The 21,408-nt window shown below is 42.0% G+C and overlaps 1 protein-coding gene across 10 annotated transcripts in view; it reads left to right on the top strand.

The window, feature by feature from the left end:
- The first annotated feature begins 1,268 nt into the window (after positions 1–1,268).
- Positions 1,269–21,408, top strand: part of CDC14B (cell division cycle 14B) — a 95,455-nt gene continuing 75,315 nt past the window's right edge. For all 10 annotated transcript variants that reach the window (XR_011497585.1, XM_070496049.1, XM_044756495.2 and 7 more), the window contains exon 1: positions 1,269–1,566. Coding sequence is in view for 9 of the 10 variants with exons in the window: in XM_070496049.1 (XP_070352150.1) it covers positions 1,407–1,566 (160 nt within the window). In the remaining variant the exon portion in view is untranslated. The remainder of the gene's footprint in view (positions 1,567–21,408) is intronic.

Here is a 21,408-nt window from a genome sequence, read left to right on the forward strand (position 1 = left end):
ATCTTTCTCTTCTAGAGGCTGGCTGTAATTGTGGAACTGCAGGATAAAACGTTAAAATGCAGGCGAAAAATTAGGAATAGCTTGCAAGATGTACAATTTTGGGCTAAGAAATCTAAACACTGCCCTCCAAACTTTTCACCCTCTTAAACACTACCGTGTACATTTATTTAAAGGCCCTCCAAAATGATAGTTTTGCTTAAGTTCCAGAAAGATCAGACAGTATTTTAACCAAGTAGAAAAAGGAAGAGGTATGACTCTACAGTTTGCAAGATAAAAGTTCAAGGATTAAATTCCCCACTTGCTTCAATAATTGGACCCATCGACACCTTAGGTAAGAAAAACACAGCAACTGGTGTATTACATTACTGAGTTAATGCGGGTACTGGATTCTGAGTTGAGGAACTACGAGGTGCAAACCTTTGCGGTATATATAGTGTTTCCACGGTAGTTTTATGGACTCCGTAAGAAGCCCTTGCTTGGTCTTTAAAGCTGGGCGTTGGACGACAAAAGGAACGGAGCTGATTTAAATAGTTTATCAGCTCTGAAATCAGCTCTACCTTAGTCTACATAGCGGCGACCAGCTCAATTAGTCCACACCCTCCTCCAAGCCGGCAGCCACGGCAAGGGCCCCTTTCACTTGGCGCGATTACAAGGAAAACCAATAAATACTTTTAAAAAATATACATGCCGAAGAACTGGAGTTAAGCTCCTAGCGTGGGGCTGTGTAAAGCTGTGGCGAGTCACTGAAGGAAGTTGGGGACTGGGGACCTGGCACTCGGGGAACAGAAGAAACAGGAAAGCTGGGGGCTGGCGGAGGGTCGCGAGCACACTTTTATCTCGGATTGGCTCAGACTTTCTTTATGGCGTCACCGGGTACCTGCCTGTAGCAAGGCCCCGTCCCCGTGACGTCACGCCTCGCTGGCCAATGGGAGGCCCGAGGCTGCGGGCCCTGAGGAGGGCTGCGGGCCCTTTTTGTGAATGAAGCTCCCCGGAACAGCCCTCCTGGGGGCCCCGGGAGCCGCGGCCCGCTGTGCTCGGCCGCCTCGGCAGCAGCGTCCGCGGCCGTGGTGGGCGCGCGCCGTGTCCCGGGCAGCGCCGACCGCCCGCCGCAGCACCGTCACCCCTGGGGGCGGGCTGGGGGCGCCCGCGGCGGCAGGAGGCGCTGTAGGCGGGGCTGCGGCGCGGTCCCGCGGCGGCAGCAGGAGGGAGCGGGGCGGGCGCGGTGGGCCCGGCCCCTCCTCCGGCTCCGGCTCCTGCGCGCCCGCCTCCCGCCAGCTCGGCCCGCGCCCGCCGTCGCCGCAGCGCCGCTCCGCGCCCGCGGCCCCGAGCGCCCGCGCGCCGGGCTGGCGGGGGCCTGCGCGCGCGGGGCCATGGTCGTGGCCCCCTGACGGGCCGCGGCCACCTCCATGAAGCGGAAGAGCGAGCGGCGGCCGAGCTGGGCCGCCGCGCCCCCCTGCTCGCGGCGCTGCTCCGCGTCCTCGCCGGGGGTGAAGAAGAGCCGCAGCTCCACGTCGCAGGAGCTGCACCGCCTGGACCAGCGGGACGACCTGTACCTGGACATCACCGGTGAGCCGGCGGGCGAGCGCGCGGCACCCTGCGCCGGGTCCTAGCGCGCCCGCCGGGCCGACCGCCTCCACCCCACCTCCACAAAAGCCCCGCCGGCCACACCCCCTGGGGAGCCCGGCTCCCCGGGAGCGCCCCTCTGCCCCGAGTTCCGCGCTGTGTTTGTTGCGAGCTGTAACTTTATCCGGTTTGCACGCTCCTACCCCGGCGAGACGGGCCGAGGGTCACCTTTCGGAAGCGCGGGCGTCAGCTCGGCGCCTGGGCTTTCTCTAAGTTCGGGCTGATCCCGCCCCCGGCCTGCCAGCTCGGTGGGTCCTCGCGGGAGTCGGCCTCGGGAGCGCCCGGAGGGCTCGCCACGCGCGCGCGCGCTGCCCGCGGAGCTGCCCGGCCGCTGGGCGCTTGCCAGACCTCCCCGCGCCCAGGCCGTGAGTCCCGCCGGCGCGCTCGCCCCTGAGCGCGCACGTCAGCACCGGGGCAGCCCGCGGGGTCGTTCCCGTCCAGGGCTGCCAGGAGTGTGTCACGCTGGTGGCTGCTGAACCGGTCAGCGTGCTGAATGCCCAAGCTGGTCGCCTTTGAGAAATCGCAGCTAGCCAGAGCAGGTAGAAAAGAAGCCCTTTGATAGCCGTTTTATTATTAGTGCTGATTCTACCATTCTTGAAGACAAGTAAATCCAATTTGGCAGCTGTTGGGTTTGCCAGGATCGACGCTGAAGCGTGTGAACGCATTAAATGTGACGATGTATGTGGAAACGCTTTGTAAACAGCATAACTGTCCACACTTTTGGGGGAATTTGCAGTCTGTTTTTGTGGCGCCGAACGTGTAAACCTCGGTGTGGGGTTTTTATAATCTCTTTCCCGCTCTGAGCCTTTGATAAACCGGGTGAACTGGAGTGGTCAGAACGTTAATTTAGAAAGGGGTGAGACAAACAGAAATTTACTAGAAATTATTTTCTAGGTTGATGGATAGTTGGAAACTAAGGTCCATTTAAAACAAAGCGGAGAGTAGAGCGGAGGGTCTCTCAGCGTTCGGTGGATGGCCCTTGGGGAAGGAGGAGGGAGGAGAAAGGGGTTGCCTTAAGTACCTGTCCCAGGCTGCCACCTGCGCAGGTCAGCGGCACACGCGTGGCGCTGTAGGAGATGAAGCCGGCTTCCTGAGGCTGAGACGAGGTCCCATCGCCGCCCCCGGAGATGGCCCCGCTGAGGAGGACCGGGGTGGAGGACACACATTCCTTAATGCCTTTTGTTACTTATAACTCTTCAAAGGAACTTTATTTAATAGCATTTAATTTTAGGGCAAGTAAGGCACTCATGGCACACAACTCTTAATTCTCGAGGTACGCAGGAGTATATAGTGAAAAGTTGGTCTCAGCCGCCGGGGGTCCTTCCCCAGAGGCAACTTATGTCCTGGTTTCTTGTGAATCCTTTCAGAAATAGAATCTGCGTGCATACACGTATATATACTATACCCAAGCGCCACACATACAAAATGTTTTGCACATTTTTTCTTCACAGTATTTCTTAGCAGAACGATTGTTCTGTATTAGTATATACAAAACTGCTTCATTTGATTTTAATTACTACTGCTTAGGCCAAGGTAGATAAAGTTTTAAAGTATAAAACCAAAGAAAAGTGTATGTGGATTTAAATGTATGTACGTTTTATGACTTGTTTAGACAGCTCCCTATTGATGAATATTTAGGTTGTCTCCAATCAAAAGGAGGTTTTTGGCAGCAAAGTCATTGGAGTAATTCTTCCGTCTCCTTTATGGATTAAAAAAATGCGATGTGGCTGGCTTTCAGTGAGGCAGTGAACAATGAGTTAACTTCAGAAAATATCACCAAGCAGAATATTGAGGAAAGAGTTAGTGCATTATATAAAATCAAAATGCTGTTATTTATAACCCCAGGTAATGGAGCGATCCAGCCTCAATATAAGATCACTCTGATGTGGGAGTAAGGGGGTCAGCTTTCCCTGGCATTTCTCGTGTCCCTGAGTGACAGCCTTGGCTTCCTGGAAAAATGAGACTAAATCAGTCTGTTTCCACGTGATACACAAGACGAATTAAGTAACTTTGGATGCAGGGTGCGCATGGCGTTTTGTTGGCCTTGTAGGGAGGGCTGAGGCTTCATCCTCAGCAAATGGCAACCTGGTCCAATTCTTCCCACCTTGTCTTTCCCTCAGTCATTATTTTCTTAACTTGAAAAGCAATGCATGTACCTTTTTAAAGTCGAACTTTAACAAAGGAGATATATGGATATAGTCTCCCTCCCCGGTAATATTTTCTTTCCCTTCAGTTTTCTCTGCATGTTCAGGTTTCTACAGATTGTCCCCGTACCAGCAAGAGCAGTCCTCTTTTTAATGGCTGCATGGTATTGCATTGTGTGGCTGAATTGTGATTGATTGAATGGTAATAAATAAATGGTTATTTGGGTTTTCCTGTCCCTACTGCAAACGGCTGCAGTCGCGTCTGTGTATGTGTCTATCTGTATGTGTGACTGTATCTGTAAACTAGAAGTCAAGAGGCCAGGCCAGAGTATATATAGGTTTATCCATTCATCAGTGGACTTTTTTTGGTGATTATGAATAATGCTCTTATGATCATTCATGGACAAGTTTTTGTGTGGGCATATGTTTTCAGTTCCTTTGTGTATATACCTAGGAGTGGAATCATGGGGCTGTATGGGAACTGCACATCTGAACTTTTGAGGAACTGCCAGACTTTATTCCAAAGTAGATGCACCACCAGCACTCCCACCAGCATGTACCAATCATTCTGTATCCTCACCAACACTTAGGATTGTGACGATTATTTCCCAGGGGGTTGTTTTGTAAAATTAATGCACATTATCACTTCTGCCCACTGTACTCTTAAGTATGTTAAAAAATTTAGCCCCTTCACATTTTTATTGCAATCTATTTTATCTGTAAGTTGAATTCCCATAGATCCCAGGGTATTTCATGTGTGTGCATTTAATATAGGATGCTTAATGCCTGTCTTTGTTCCTGTAGCCCTTTGTTATGTGGTCGCTATTGTTTAGGGTCTGGCCAGCCAACTCCCTGCACTGGGCATTTACTCTTGCTAGGAGTGGACTGATGAGGGTTTTATTCCCACCGAACCCCATCAACCTCTCATTGACCATTCACTTAGTTCTTGCCATGTGCAATGTCATGGATTTTTGCCTGGGCTGTATTCCTGGTGCAGTTCCAGTGCACCTGTGAAAGAAAGGTCATAAATGCAGTGTAAACTGTGTATGTTAATACTAAAGAGATACTGAGGAAAGATATGATCAGAATGAGTTGTTAGCAGTCCAGGAAGCTGGGGGAAGAAGAGGAGTGAGGAGGGTTTTTAGTTGGATTTGGAACTAGATAAATACCAAAGGAAAAAATGTTGGACATAGTCAGGTTTTTGATTTTCCTATGAACCTTTTTGCAACCAGAAGTCTGAATCTTTTTGATCTCTTTGTTCCTGTCCCTTAAATAGGGCCCTCCTTATGTGATAGTGCACATTATCCTTTCTTCTTTCTTAATATAGGAAAAAAATTTTAAGGACTATAACACTACTACGTAATCTCTGCTTGATAATTTATAGGATTTAACAGTTGGTACAGAACTTTGTTTTACTTTTTAAATTTCTGACTAATCAAGAAAATTGGTAATAACTACTGACTAAAGAAGATTCTTGGTGGTTTGTCTAAATTAAAAAAAATTTTTTTCAGTGTCTGCCATGATATTCTACTTTTCAAAGAGTGCTTTTATTATAACAGTAATTTTATTGGAGATTCTCTAGTGGAGGTCAGGCTTGTCATTTAAAAGCAATGATTAATGATGTATTGGATACTCATCAAATAAAATTAAACAGGTACGGCGCTGCTCCCACTCACTTCCTTTTAGGATTTAAAAAATTCACAGTAGACATCATTAGACAGGGAAAATTTATTCATTAATTCAAGAAGTATTTATTGAATGCTTACTGTGTAAATTAGTCATGTATATTCATTGTTTGCAGTGATAGAAATATGTATTTTTTTTGATAGAAAAGGAATGCTGTTACGTGGGGCACTGATTCAAGGAGGAAATCATTTTTCAAGAGTTTCATGTAGTAGATTGAGATTCATCAAAGTATGTAGTGTTCCTTTTTTTTGTTGCTTATGACTTATTTCTGTACTTTTGTGAATTTATTTTCCTGATTTATGTGCCTACTTAATTCTTCGACATCTTTTTTTTTTTTTTAAATATCTTATTTTTTTCCTTTTTCTCCCCAGAGCCCCCCGGTACATAGTTGTATATTCTTCATTGTGGGTCCTTCTAGTTGTGGCATGTGGGACACTGCCTCAGTGTGGTTTGATGAGCAGTGTCATGTCCGCGCCCAGGATTTGAACCAACGAAACACTGGGCCGCCTGCAGCAGGGCACGCGACCTTAACCACTCGGCCACGGGGCCAGCCCCAATTCTTCGACATCTTTACTTCTGATGGTGTCATGTTAGTTATCTGCTTTAAGTCGAATTCCTTAGACGTTCTGGCCCTACACACAGACAAAACCTTAACACAGTTTAAATGTTACTGGTTCAGTGGACATGAGTGGTTGGGCTAGATGAGGGGAAAGTGGAATAACTGGGTTATTCCCAGTTATTAGTTATTAGTACTAGAAATGGTACTAATGGTACTGATGCCAGGAGTTCGGTCAGTGCAAACTGTAACTTCTCCGTGCCTTTTTTTTTTTTTTTAAGCACTGGCACCTGGGCTAACAACTGTTGCCAATCTTTTTTTTTTTTTTTCTGCTTTATTTCCCAACCGCCCCCGTACATAGTTGTATATCTTAGTTGCAGGTCCAGGATCTGAACCCTGGGCTGCCGCAGCGGAGCGCGCGAACTTAATCACTCGGCCACGGAGCTGGCCCCTCCGTGCCTTTGATGGGGAATGAATTTCCCCAATTCCTGTGGATGCGAGGAAGACCTGGGTGAAACCACATTGTGGATTTTTAGGATGGAAGGAAGGCAGGCACTGATGCCTACCAGTGAAATTTCTTGGAAATTTCTGGGATTGTCTCTGTGGATCTCTGAATTGACAGGACAGGGGTTCCGTTTTTTTGAAAGAATTTCCAGAGATCATCTGGAAGTATAACAACCATCCAGTTTTCCCTCTGAAGAAGCCAAGACCAGAGATAAGTACTTTTGGTCAAATTGATGCAGTTTCTTATTGGCAGAGCCATGACCTCCTGACTTTCACTCTTTCTGACAGCTGAAGCTGCTTCACAGGGGTGTACATAAAGGACTTACTGAATATCCGCCACTGAGTCCTGTGCGACCTTGGCTGGTAGACCATGGCGTAGTCCAGGCTTGATAAGTAGTCTGTAAAGTTGAGTTGAGAGAGATGAATAATTACCTAGTGAATCTGGAAAAATGAGCAAACTAAGTACCCAGTTCAGGTCCTCCAGAGCTCATACAGTTTTCCGAACTGGCTGTCACCACAGTCCAAATTTTCCAGATATTTCATTCATTTGAAAAAGGTGTAATAAAGTGTGTAATGAATACCTACTCTGCCAGGTCTTTTTTTCCTCAAGTGCTAAAAATAAATCACTGCTGGAGATAGGCCCTGCTCTCATGGAGTTTCTGTTTTCTGTGATAATGGAGAAAATGAATTGGATTGTCTGAGGGAGGATCAGCATAGAGAGGAACTGTATCATGTTGGAAATCTTTGGGTAAGAAACACTTGGTGAGCTTTTGAAGAGCTCATTCTAGTGTTTAGGCATGAGGACAGTGGGAAAACTAGTGTCTGCCCACGGTGGGACTAAACACAGCCGGATCATGAATAACCGTTTGGAGCCTCTCTTTTCTCAAATGTTTAAAGATGAAAAGTCCACAGAGTTGTTGGGAGGATGAAATGAAGAGGATGCTTGTGAAGCTCCTGGCCTGGTGCCCTGTTGACAGCCAGGGCTCCCTGAAGGGTCCGCAGAATCACAGGCATGCCCACCGTGGGCAAGGCAGAGGGCAGAGGGAGCAGTCCTCGCGGAGGGAAGGGCCTCCAGCTCAGAAGCCAACGTTTCCCTCGTATGTGCACTTGCACCAAAGGTTCAGTGAATCAGCAGCAGTGAAAATGCAGCGTGTTCCTCTCTCTGCTTCTGAGAGTGGTCTTCAGGGCAGAAACGCTCCCCGTGAGGCTGGCTCGGTATTTGTCAGAGCGGAGGAGGAGGTTTGCGTCATGTTGATAATCTTTTCTGCTTTAGGAGAGACGTTACAGTTTCTCTTAAAGATACCTTATAAGAGGAAGAATAAACCAAAGCTGTTCCTTCATTTTTGAGCTATTGTTATATATGTTTATTATACTGAAGAGTTTGTATATTGCCTGATATTAAATTGCAGCAAAGCTTATGGCGGTGGGGGGATTCTTTGTAAAGATGCAGAGGCCTCACGGGAGGCCTGAGGTGTAGGTGTGGAAGGTTGTAGAGAATAAAACATGTGTATTAAGTTCTTGAACGATAGAATATAAATTTTTCAGTGGTTAATTTAAAGCATGATTGTGCCCTAGTGCATTTGTTTTAAAAGAGTATTTCACAGTTCCGAAAGATTTTATACTGGTGGTGCATATTCTTGGCAGACAGGGCATTTTTTTTTTTTTCTGGGTAAAACAAATGCTTTTCAAAGGGCTTTTCCATACTTAATGTGCAGCACAGAGACCCACTTTACTTGGAAGGGGCGGGAATCGAACATAAATAACAAGTTCTATCTTTAGATCTATTTTTTATTACACTGCAAAACAAATACTTTTAGTAGCCACTATTTTGTTTTCCTTCCCATTCTAGCCACAGAGTATTTTTAATCTTATTAAGTTCTTTAATTAAGATCCTTCACATAAAAATTACTTTACAATTACCTGTTGTTGAAATGACACGTATGAGAAGATGGGTTTGTCTGAACATTTCAGAGCCATTGCCCGCCCAGCACAGGGCCTTACTGAGCGAGGTAAGTCGGTGGAGGGCTGGCGTGGGCAGGAAGTGGAGAGCGCGCTTCAGAGGCAGGGAAGCTGGGTCCGCAGGAGCTGACCGACCCATCTTCAAAGAGTGTTTCCTTGCCATACTTGACTTTTAGCTTCCCAGGTTAGTCGCTTAATTTCTAGAAGTGGTGACTACCATATTAGGCAGAGATTACCTTAGAAAACGTTTTCCAAAATGAAATTGATTTTAACTTCCTAAATACAAGGATATTTAACTGGAATGTGTACGTCTCATCTGGATTCACTAGTTTGTATGAAAGTTTTACGCCCTTCTCTCTCTCTCTTTTTTTCTATAGCTTTTCATGGATACTGCTCCAACAAAGGTATTCAGATCATTGACTCTCCTTTGCGGTTCTTTCTGATGATTTTAAAACTGTAGATTTAACCTGTTAGCTGTGATTCTTGGTCCCAGCCCTTCCTGTTTGCTTGTCTGAAATTTAGTTGTAGATAGCAGATTCCATTTTCTTTAACTATAGAGTGTCTTTCGTATGTTTACGACTTAAGTTGAAATTTGTCTTTATATGAAAAGTTTTGTTGGTTTCTGTGTATAGGTAATGCTGAAACTAGTTTCTGTGATATTTTATTGGGTTAATTATGAATGCTATGTTTTGGATGGTGCATATTTTTGGTAATATTAAACTTTTGCCGTTTTAATCAAATCTCACTTTTGTAGACTTTTCCTGAAAGGATACTTACAATGAGTTGTTATAACTATAAAAGCTATTTTTTTTAAAGTTCCTCAAATAGGGTCAGTTATCAAAAGAACAAATCTGAGCAGCTATATATCTATATATCTTCCCCATTTTTTAAAAAAAGATTTTATTTTTCCTTTTTCTCCCCAAAGCCCCCCAGTACATAGTTGTATATTTTAGTTGTGGGTCCTTCTAATTGTGGCATGTGGGACCCACCTCAGCATGGCCTGATGAGTGGTGCCATGTCCGAGGCTGGGATCCGAACCAGTGAAACCCTGGGCCACCGAAGCAGAGCGTGAACTTAACTAGTCCGCCATGGGGCGGGCCCCTATATCTTCCCAAACTTTAAAAAGATTTCTTACTTTATTCTCTTGGTCTTTTATTCAGCTCCTTTAATTCTTAGTATCATTTATATTCTAGAGGAGCAGTTCTCTTAGACTACTTTATTCCCAGTCACTTCAAAGATTTGCTCCCATTGTCTTTGCGTCTGAAAAGCTGAGTAAATTCATTCTAATTATGTAATATACATATTGACTTCATTTCTCAGGTAGTTCACTTTTATACCATTAAAGTTTGGTCGGCAGTGTACTTCTCACAAGAGAAACATCTTGTTCCTGATGTCAGTGATATTTGTTGTTCTTTCAAGTTCTAATTTGAAAGTAAAATTACTTTCTTGGCACTGCTCTCCAGTTTATGACACTGATCTTTTTATACTCAATCCATAATGCTATAATAGCGTTACAGATTCGGAAGTTTGCAAAGCCCTCTATTTTAGGACCATCTCAGCTGAATCATTCTCTGCATTTTGCTAATTTACACTCATTTGTATTTGTATGAATTGTGCTATGGAATTAATTAGTGTATCCATTCAACAAATATTTATTGAGCAGCTACTTTGAGCAAGGGATTGGGCCAAGTATTATTGAGGAAGGGAGGAGGGGATGTGAAAATTTATAACAACGTGCTCCTTCCTTGTCCTGAAAGAATGAGAAGGAATAGACTCTTAAGTCATCACCTCAGTGAAGACAGGTAATGAAGGAATTAGTCATCGTGTACTTTGCTCCCTTCGTTTAAACTGTCAGGCTGAGAGAATTTTGTGATGGAAACGTCACTCAATAATTCCTACACAAAGTTAATTATTTTCTTCCAACATGTGGTGAAAATGATCTGTCTTATGGTATCTTTCTCGTGTGTGTGTCTGTGTGTTTTAACCTTTAAAAGAAACAAGGGGGAAAGATTTTTGGTATAAACTAATCATGTGTGTGTGTATATATATATATATATATATATGCATGCATATAGTTAATAATAATATCCTGAAAATCCTATCTCTACTAAAACAGAGCCAAAGTGAAAGTTCTACATTCCAATTAATTCTGTATCTCTAATGTGAATCTTAAAGTATCCCAGAGAGTATAATTTAAAATGAGATAGCATGTTTATTTTTAAGAATGTTATTTATTGGTAAGAAGTAATTACAGAGCACCTTTTAAGCTGAGTATTGCTTCTTAAATTGCAGGCATTAAAGATGAATAATATTCATCTCAAATATTTTAAGAACTGGATTTGGTGTGTGTGACTTGAACTGAAAAGCATTCTGGTTTTCATTCTTTTTTAGGTGCTGAGAAAGCATTGCTTTGACATGAATATATAACAGAATTAACATTATTGTTTTATATTTTTGGGAGCTGTTCTCAATCTGTTCTTGGAATTTTTCATTGTAATACTGTCATTAGATGGCTTGTTGGAAGCACTTAATACCTGAAACTGAAGCATCTTAACATGCCTTTCTTTCCTTTTTGACAATGAACTGTCAAAAAAGCTTAGAATTTAGCTAGCAAACACAACTGAGGTTGAGATTTTAATTTCACTATTAATGTGTTCTAATTTTAAGCTATTGTGACTGAAAGGGCTTGAAGCACAAATTCACTCAGGATCTGAGTGCATTTTATGGTCTCATCCTTGCAATGGCTGCCGCAAGAGCTGCAACAGAGATTCCAGACTGACTTCTGATCCCTGGGAAGCCACACTAGCACACAGAACTGGGTGATCGAGATCTGTCTATATATCTCTGTCTCTATCTGTCACATAGAGGGGCTTTTCTGTGACTGTCATGGACACTCAAAGATGGATGCCTCTGAATGAATGGGATTCTTGGAAAGGAGGCTTGAGCTCTGTTTTAAAAGAGTCTCTCATTTTTCCGTCCAGAACCAGCAGGAACTGTTCTTGATCACAGTAAGACAGGAGTCTCTGCTTTCTCCTTCCTCTTGGCAGCACCCTTCCCCTGACTGTCGTGGCAGCTGGGGTGATTGCTGGGACTGGGGATGGACTCCATCTGAGCACAGGGGAAAGAGCCTCTTCGTGCCCCCAGGCCTGCCCCACATGCTCTTACATCCCACCAGTAGCAAGCATGGAGAGATGGCACTTAACCTGAATTAAATAGCAACTTTGCTACAAAATGGAAAACTACTTGGTTTAATGAAATCTCTCTTACTCAGGAGGGCAAGAAAAAGAAGATAAACCTTAAAGCATCCTTTGTCTATTAGGAACTATTCAGATTATTTTGATTAAATAAATTTTGGGGGTTAAATTTGTGGATTCAGACTACAACCATTTCTAGGCACAGTGCTAAAGGAATTTTTTTCTTAATGTGACACTTTTGGGAATTTCCAAAGTTAAAATGTGGGATATTCTGAAGGATAAACAATAAACTTGGACTTTCTTTTTTAAAACAAAGCTTTGGATTAAGGACTGTATTTTAAAATGATTTCAGAAAACAAATATTCTAAGATAGATATTTATGAACAGGATTACTGTTTTGTTGTTTTATGCCACAAAAGCCATTTTTCTATTACTATTTCTTTTAAATTATTGAGGTCATAATAATTTATAACATTGTGAAATTTCAGTTATACATTGTTATTTGTCCCTTTACCTCTTATGCCCCCTTTCTGGTAACCACTAGTCTGATCTCTTTGTCCATGTATTTGTTTATCTTCCACATGTGTGTAAAATCGTATGGTGTTTATCTTTTTCTATCTGGCTTATCTCACTTAACATAATACCCTCAAAGTCCATCCATGTTATTGTCAATAGGACAGTTTTGTCTTTATTTCTGGCTGAGTAGTATTCCACTGTATATATATACCACATCTCCTTTATCCAGTTATCAGTCCATGGGCACTTGGGTTGCTTCCATGTCTTGGCTGTTGTGAATAATGCTGCAGTGAACATAGGGGTGCATAAGTCTCTTTGAATTGCTGATTTCAAGTTCTTTGGCTAAATACCTAGTAGTGGGGCAGCTGGGTCATATGGTATTTCTATTTTTAATTGTTTGAGAAATCTCCATACTGTTTTCCATAGTGGCTGCACCAGTTTGCATTCCCACCAGCAGTGTATGACGGTTCCTTTTTCTCCACAACCTCTCCAACATTTGTTACTATTTGTTTTAGTTATTTTGTCATTCTAATGGGTGTAAGTTGATATCTTAGTGTAGTTTTGATTTGCATTTCCCTGATGCACAGCGATGATGAATGTCTTTTCATGTGCCTATTGGCCATCCGTATATCTTCTTCGGAGAAATGTCTGTTCATATCTCCTGCCCATTTTTTGATCAGGTTGTTTGATTTTTTGTTGTTGAGTTGTGTGAGTTCTTTATATATCATGGAGATTAACCCTTTGTCGGATGTATGACTTGCAAATATTTTTTCCCAGTTAGTGGGTTGTTTTTTTCTTTCAATTCTGTTTTCATTTGCCTTGAAGAAGCTCTTTAGTCTGATGAAGTCCCATTTGTTTATTCTTTGTCTTGTTTCCCTTGTCTGAGAAGACAAGGTGCCTGAAAAGACCCTGATACTGATGTCAAAGAGTGTACTGCCTACATTTTCTTCTAGAAGCCTTATGGTTTCAGGTCTCCTTTTAGGTCTTTGATCCATTTTGAGTTTATTTTGGTTTTTATAAAAAGCTTTGTAAACATCACTGTAACTTTGAAGTTTGACTGATAATTGTGATTAACATCTAGAAGAATTATGGCCAGAGAGAATCCTGACTTCAGTGAATGTGAAGTGCCAGGCCTGGATCTCCAAGGAGGCTGTGGATTCCACGCCGGTCCTGTTTCCAGGACCTCCTTATCCCCAGCTACGTGGAGTTTGTTGCATGTGTGTGAAGTCAACCACCATATGTCATTTATTTATTTCTAATGAGGCCAGATAACAAGTGCTAGGTATTCTTGGAAATGTTTCGGGGGTAAGTCAATCTACTGATTTAAATGATCAAGAGTTTATCATCTGTGTATCATATGTGTGTGCAAAGTGTTACATAAAAAAGTGGGGAAATCACACTTTACCATATGTGGTCTAAGTGCTGTTTTCCTAAGTTTTTGGATGCTTTCTCCAGACTATTAAGTCTTGCACAGTCCCTTTTCATTTTTCTTTGGAAACAATAATTCAGTCTATTGTTCTTAGTGGAGGGAAAAAATATAAGTTATATTGCTAATCTTGTAAGAGGTGGAATTTAACAGTGTGGAAGCTTTTACATGGGATGAAGATTCAATAATAAAAACCCTGACTTAGGAAGCATTAGAAATAACTTTTATTCATTTTCTTGAATATCAGTGGACAGGTTTTAGAACTTATTTGAAAAAGAAGTGCTGTGGATGTTTTCTGCCCTTTAATCATGTTCCGCGTTCTTGGCATGCTATTGCCACCGCACTGGGTTCTTGTTGTCCCCCAGGATAGAAATCAAGAGAGACAACAAACGAGGGTGGAAAAGTAAAAGTCTATTAGCTTATGCACAGGGGAGGCACAAGGGAGCTGGTGGGGAAGGAAACGGGCAGGTGACCAGCTCGTAGGGAGCAGGATTGCGGCGCTTTTATTAGGCAGAGGCTGGGGAGGAGGGCCGGTCAGGACATGTGGAGGCGGGGCTTTCCTCGCGCCTGCGCCGACCATCCACTTGCCACCCGGGCTGCAAGATTATTAGCACGCTAGCTCTCCACCCCTGGGTGTGATTCTTACTATGGAAATTGGGCTAGGGTCACCTTCAGACAGCTCCTGGGTGCTAGGGCCTTGCGTGAGCCTGGGAAAACCCTGAGGCTGTGGAATGTGGATCTTGGTGGTCTCGATGTGATTCTCGTAGCCTGCCGACTGGTTAGGGGCCTTATCTTGAGGGGCCAGGGCCTTGCAGACGACCCGTCTCGTTAGGCCCGTTCCTGTCTCAGTGCGTTCATGTTTCTGGGTTCATGACACAGTCATCATTGGTCCATGCAAGCCCCTTTCTTAGGCTTTGTATGTTTTTGAAATATGGCCCACTAACCAATCAGTATACTCCTTCACCTAGAGTTGTTTTTTTTTACGTTTTTCATTTTATGTATTGTTTGAATAGATAATACATGCATATGGTTCAAATTTAAAAGATACAAAAGAGTAGCCAGCACAAAGTAAGATTCTCACTTTCCCCTGTTAGCTAGCTACCTGTTTTGCTTCCTCAGAATCAACTGACATAACGAACCTCTTCCATGTCTTACCAGAGCTTTTCTATTTCTATTTCCATATCTATACATACATATATGTATGTATGTGTGTTTACAGATGTACATGTTTGTATCCTCTTATGCAAATCACAGCACATCATTCCCACTGTTTTGTACCTTGCGTTTCCCTGCTCTTACCTTGCCCAGTGTGCACAGAATTGGAACAGAGGAAGCTGGAGGATCCTAATGGACGATGCTTTCAAGCTGCTGTAGATTGGGTTGTGATGATGATAGCCTCTGGGCTCGCTATTTCCACTCCCTGCCAAGCCCCATGCTAACACCTGTGGCTCTTCCTCCACTCCCAAATAAAGTTTCTAAGATATAGGTGCTCATTATTTTTAAAAAGAACACAGAAAGAAAAGACAAAAATGATCAGTGATCCTACTAGCAAGGATGTTTTCTCTACCACTGTAGTTAGTTTAGACTTGGTTAAACTGTAATAACAAGGCCCGCACTCCCCAATCTCAGCACCTTAAAACAAAGATGTGATTCTTGTTTCTGTTCCACATCCGCTGTGGGTCAGCAGGGGGTTCTGCTTATTGTAATTGCTTGGAGGCCGAGGCAGATGAGCAGCAATCGTCGTTAATATTACTGGTCCCTGTGCCAGAGGAAAAAGTGCTGTGGAGGGTCTTCAATCGACGATTAAATGCTCATTTCCACTCATAGCTCATTGGCCAGAATTAATCACGTGGTTCCTCCCAGCCAACCAGAGAGGGGCAGGAATGTGGCTGTTAGGCAGGGAGCCAGACGTGTTTGCGTCAACAACTACCACATTTAGCCTTTTAGGTTGTTCAGTGCGTATTTATATACATAGATATCTCTGTAGAGAGCGATGTTTTTACAGCAAGATAAACACTATAAATACTATTATAATTACTTTTTCTACTTCATATATTATAGTGGAATCATTTATTGTCATAAATATGTGAATAAATATATATCTCTTAGTGGATGCATATTGTACAAATTTATTATAATGTATTTCTTCTACTGAGGAAAATGTCCATGACTTCATTTGCATAAAATTGGGTCGAGAATTTTAAAGGTTGTCGACTTTCCCCAGCCACACCTTGGATTCTTGTCATGCTCTCCTAGTCCTAAGTATAAGCTCCATTTAGAATGACCCTTCTTTATTCCCTTTGTCCCCTCATAAAGTGCCTTTTTATAATTTTTAATTGATATTTTGGGTAGGTAAATATATTCTCTTGGTTCTGAGACAAGTGTACAGTGAGCAGTCTCCCGCCGGCCTCTCCCTGCCCATATCTGTCTGGTTCTCCCCACCCTGTATCCCACGGAGGTTTTAGTTTCATACATTTGTCTCGACTTTTTAAGAATGTATTTGCATAATATATAGAGTTTTAAAAAAATTATTTTAGCAAACTTTTATTTTGAAATAATGTGAGATTTACAGAAAAGTTACAAAGATAATATGAGAGCTCCCATTCCCCTTATGTTGTCTTAGATCACCCTAGTACATTTGTCAAAACGAAGAAGGCAACATTGATGTGAACTGTTAAGTAACCTCTAGACTTTATTTGGACTTCCCCACGTTTTTCATAAATATCTTTTTTCTGTTCCAGGATACGGTCCAGGACACTACATTGCGTTTAACTGATTCTTTTTTCTGTTCCAGGATACGGTCCAGGACACTACATTGCATTTAACTGATTCTTTTTTCTGTTCCAGGATACGGTCCAGGACACTACATTGCATTTAACTGATTCTTGTTGAACTGAAAGACAGCATATTCTACACATGCTTCCTCTGTACCTTGCCATTCTCGACTGATATCATATTTCATTGATTCTAAAATACAATAGAATGTATTATTTTAAGTAGTTCAAAGAAAGGAAATATGCCAATTATAACTGTAAGTGACATTTTAAGATAATGACGTAATTTCAGAGATATTCAAATTGAAAACATACATCTTAGAATTGATGGAATATGATATATCTTGGAAGTCTTTCAATTTTATTTCATAGAGACTTCCTCATTCTTTTTTATAGCTATATAGAATTTCATTTTATAATGCCCATAAGATTTTTTTTTCCCTGCTTTTTCTCCCCGAGTCCCCCCAGTGCATAGTTGTATATTTTAGTTGTGGGTCCTACTAGTTGTGGCTGGCATGTGGGATGCCACCTCAGCATGGCCTGATGAGCGGTGCCATGTCCACGCCCAGGATCCAAACTGACCAAACCCTGGGCTGGCGAAGCGGAGAGCACGAATTTAATCACCTGGCCACAGGGCTGGCCCCCAGCCCATAAGATCTTTAATCTAGCTCTTGTTGATAGTCATTTGGATTGTTTTCAGTCTTTAACTATAAAAAATAATGCTGTGTTGAACGGCCTGTTACATATGTCATTTCATATGTATAGATGTGTGTAGGGGATGACTTTCCCAAAGTGAATTGCTGAGTTAGAGGTTATATATTTGTAATTTTGATAAAAGTTATACCCATTTATAGTTCTACCAGCAGTGCATGAGAGGACTTGTTTGTAACTTCATCAACAGAGTGGGTTACCAAACTTTTGGATTTTTGCCAGTCTGACAGGTGGAAAATTAAAAGTCTCAGTGTAGTTTTCATTTGTATTTCTCTTATGAGCACAGATTGAATTTCTGAAAACTGGCTATAAATATCCTTTGTCCATTTTTCTCTTGGGCTGTATTGGCTGTTTCCAATTTATATTCATTAGGTTCTTCAAATATTAGGGAAATTATTATCTGTGATGATTTACAAATATGTTTTCTATTTGTCATTTGCTTTAGTTGTGGTGGTGATGTGTGTTTGTCGTGCCAAGTTTCTAGGTGAACCTGGTAATTTTTTCTCTTAGGGCTTCTGGATTTTAAGTTACAGTTGGACTCAACAAAGTTAGTAAGGAGTTCTCATGCGTTTTCTTCCATTTCTCCTGTCCTGGCCTTTATGCTGTTGTTCTCATGCATTTTACTTGTATAGGTATTATAAATCACACAATACATTGTTTACTTTTGTTAAAACAATCATCTTTTAAAGAGATTTAAGTTTTTAAAAATGTTATATATTTACCCACGTAGTTACCATTTCTAGTGCCCTTCATTCCTTTGTGTAGATCCAGATTTCCAGCTGGTATGATTTTCCTTCTGCCTGAAGAATGCTTTTCCTTTTTTTTTTTTTTTTTGCATTTCTTATAGTGCAGGTCTGCTAGTGATTCTTTCATCCTTTGAATGTCTAAAAATGTCTTCATTATGCTGTTGTTTAATGATTTTTGCTTAGTATAAAATTCAAGGTTGGCATTTTTCTTTTTTCTTTCAGTACTTTAAAGATGTTGCTCTACTGTCTTATCACTTGCATTGGTTACAACAAGAAATCTGATATCCTGGGGCCCGGCCCGTGGTGCAGCAGTTAAGTTAGCACATTCTGCTTGGGCGGCCTGGGGTTCGCCAGTTCGGATCCTGGCTGTGGACCTATACACCACTTGGCAAGCCATGCTGTGGCAGGTCTCCCACATATAAAGTAGAGGAAGATGGGCACAGATGTTAGCTCAGGGCCAGTCTTCCTCAGCAAAAAGAGGAGGATTGACAGTAGATGTTAGCTCAGGGCTAATCTTCCTCAAAGAAAAAAAAAAAAAAAGAAATCTGATATCCTTATCTTTGCTTCTGTGTATGTAATATGTACTTTTTCCTCTGGCTGCTTTTAAGATTTTCTCTTTATCACTGGTTTTGAGCAATTTGATTATGGTGTAGTTTTCTTCATATTTCTTGTGCCTAGGATTCATTGAATTTCTTGGATCTGTGGATTTACAGTTTGTTGATTCAGAAAGTTTTCGGCTATTATTTCTTTAAATATTTGTTCTGTCTGCTCTCCTTTCTTAATATATAATTACCTGTTTATTAGGCCATTTTCACTTGTCCTAGTGCTCACTGATGTGCTTTTCATTTTTCGGGTTTTTTCCTCTGGCTCTGTTTCATGTGGATAGGTTCACTGCTCTGCCTTCAAGTTCATTAATCTTTTCTTATTTTATCTGTCATTAATTTCGTATTTTTCATTTCATAGGTTGTAGTTTTAATCTGCATAAAAAGCTCAATTTTGGCCTTTTAAAAATATCTGTATCTCTACTTTTTTTTACTCTTTTTAAAATAATAGCCCTATTGAGGTATAATTCACATACCATACAATCCACCAATTTAAAATGTTTCAATGGTTTATTTTTTGTAATAGTATATTTTATATGATATTTAAATATTAAATATGTAAATTTTAAATATTTTAAAAGTAGTATTTTTGGGGGGCAAGTAATATACTTACAGAGTTGTGCAGTTATCACCATGATCTAATTTTAAACATTTTCATTATCCCAAAAAGAAACCTTGTACCTAACAGCACTTACTCCCTATTCCTTTTACCTTCCCCTCCATCCCAGCCCTAGGCAACCACTAAGCTGCTTTCTGTCACTATAGAGTTCCTATTGTGGATATTTCATTTAAATAAGATTATACTATTAGTCATCTTTTATGCCTGGTTTCTTTCACTTAGCATAATGTTTGTTAGGTTCATCCATGTTGTAGCATGTGACAGTACTTTATTCTTTCTTATGGCTGAATAATAGTACACTGTATGACGATATCACATTTTATCCGTTCATCAGTTGACGGACATTTGGGTTGTTTCCACTTTTAGGCTGTTATGAATAATGCTGCTGTGAACATGCTGTGAAATATATACTTTTTTTTTTTGAGGAAGATTAGCCCTGAGCTAACTGCTGCCAATCTTCCTCTTTTTGCTGAGGAAGACTGGCCCTGAGCTAACATCTGTGCCCATCTTCCTCTACCTTATACATGGGACGCCTACCACAGCATGGCTTGACAAGCGGTGCCATGTCCGCACCTGGGATCTGAACAGGCGAACCCCAGGCCGCTGAAGCAGAACGCGGGAACTTAACCGCTGCACCACTGGGCCAGCCCCAAAAATATTTTTTCTTTATATCCTTATTCCGTAAGGTATTTTTCTATTAAGATTTTTATTTTTTACTTTTTAAACTTTTTTGTTAAAAACTAAGACACAAACATACACATTAGCCTAAGTCTACCCAGGGTTAGGATCATCGATATCACTGTCTTCTGCCTCCACATCTTGTCCCACTGGATGGTCTTCATGGACAGTAACACACATGGAGCTGTCATTTCCTGTGATACCAGTGCCGCCTTCTGAAGTACCTCCTGAAGGACCTGCCTGAGGCTCTTCTTGAGGAGTGTCACTCTTTTCAGAAATATGGCCATGTGGTTTGCTTGATTTCTTTCTTTTTTTCATCATAGATTTGCTTGTAAGCAGATACTGCACCATGAACATTCCTCTCTATTAATGAAAACCTTTTGGCGTTGGGATCCATGCTTTTAAACTTTTTAAGGGGCTTGTTGAGGTTTGCAAAAGCTTCTGCTAAACCCAGTTTAACTGTGAGTTTTCTTGGGGGTTCTTTTTCTTCTGCAGTTTCCTTTTCTCTTGCCTCTTCTTCAGCTATGCATTCCTGTTCCGGTAATTCCTCATTAGTCAGCTCCTCGGGAAGCACCTCTGGGAGCTCCTCAGTGTCATCCTCATCCACGCCCAGGTTAAAGCTGTTTGCCATCTCTACCACAGCCTTATTGGTTTTTGCAACCTCCTCATGCTTGGCACATGCTTTAACGTCACAGATGCCCCTCTGAGTGTCTCCTTCCAGATGCCATTCATACACTCCTTGGAGAAATCACCCCCAAGCCTAAACAAGGTTCTTGATGCAGTCATAGATGTTGTAATCCTTCCAGAATTGCATCAGTGTCTTCCTCAGTTGCAACTATAGCCTGAGCAAAGGTCCTCTTCAGGTAGTAGCCTTAAAAGCTGCTGTAACTCCTTGATCCATTGGGTGGATCAAAGAGATGATATTTGGAGGGAGAAACACCCTCCAAATATTGGGATGAAGATCACCAATAAAAAGATGTCCTGGAGCATTATCAACAATAAGCAAAATCTTGAAAGGTATGTTATTCTCCCGACAGTACTTCTCCATTTTGCTGGCATGGCAATTCAGTAGGACATCTTGGAAGAGACGTTGGGTCATCAGTGACTTCTTACTGTTCCTTTAATTACACTGGCAGTGTGTGCTTACTGATATGCTTGAAGGCCGTGGGGTTCCCACTGTGCCAGATCACAAAAGGTTCCAATTTGTTGCCTTCAGCATTGCCTCCCAAGCAAGACTGTTATCCTGTCCTTAAAAGCTTTGAAAACCTGGCATTGACGTGGCCTACTTATGGATGAAAGTCCTTTCAGGCATCTGTTTGCAGAATAGGGAGGTGTGATCCATATTGAATATTTGCTCTGGCAAGTAGTTTTCTTCCACAATCAGCTATCTAGAGTCTCCAAAAATTATTCAACTGCCTTCACATCAGCATTCACAGACTCATCACTCACTTTCATGTTATGTAGTGAGTAACGATTCTTTTTTTCTGTGTGAGGAAGACTGTCCCTGAGCTAACATCTGTTCCAATCTTCCTCTCTTTGCTTGAGGAGGATTGTCCCTGAGCTAGCATCTATGCCAGTCTTCCTCTATTTTTTATGTGGGATGCTGCCACAGCATGGCCTGATGAGCACTGAGTAGAATCTGTGCCTGGGATCCGAACCCATGAACCTCG

The sequence above is a fragment of the Equus asinus genome, chromosome 23, assembly GCF_041296235.1.
Source record: "Equus asinus isolate D_3611 breed Donkey chromosome 23, EquAss-T2T_v2, whole genome shotgun sequence".
NCBI classification, from domain to species: domain Eukaryota; kingdom Metazoa; phylum Chordata; class Mammalia; order Perissodactyla; family Equidae; genus Equus; species Equus asinus.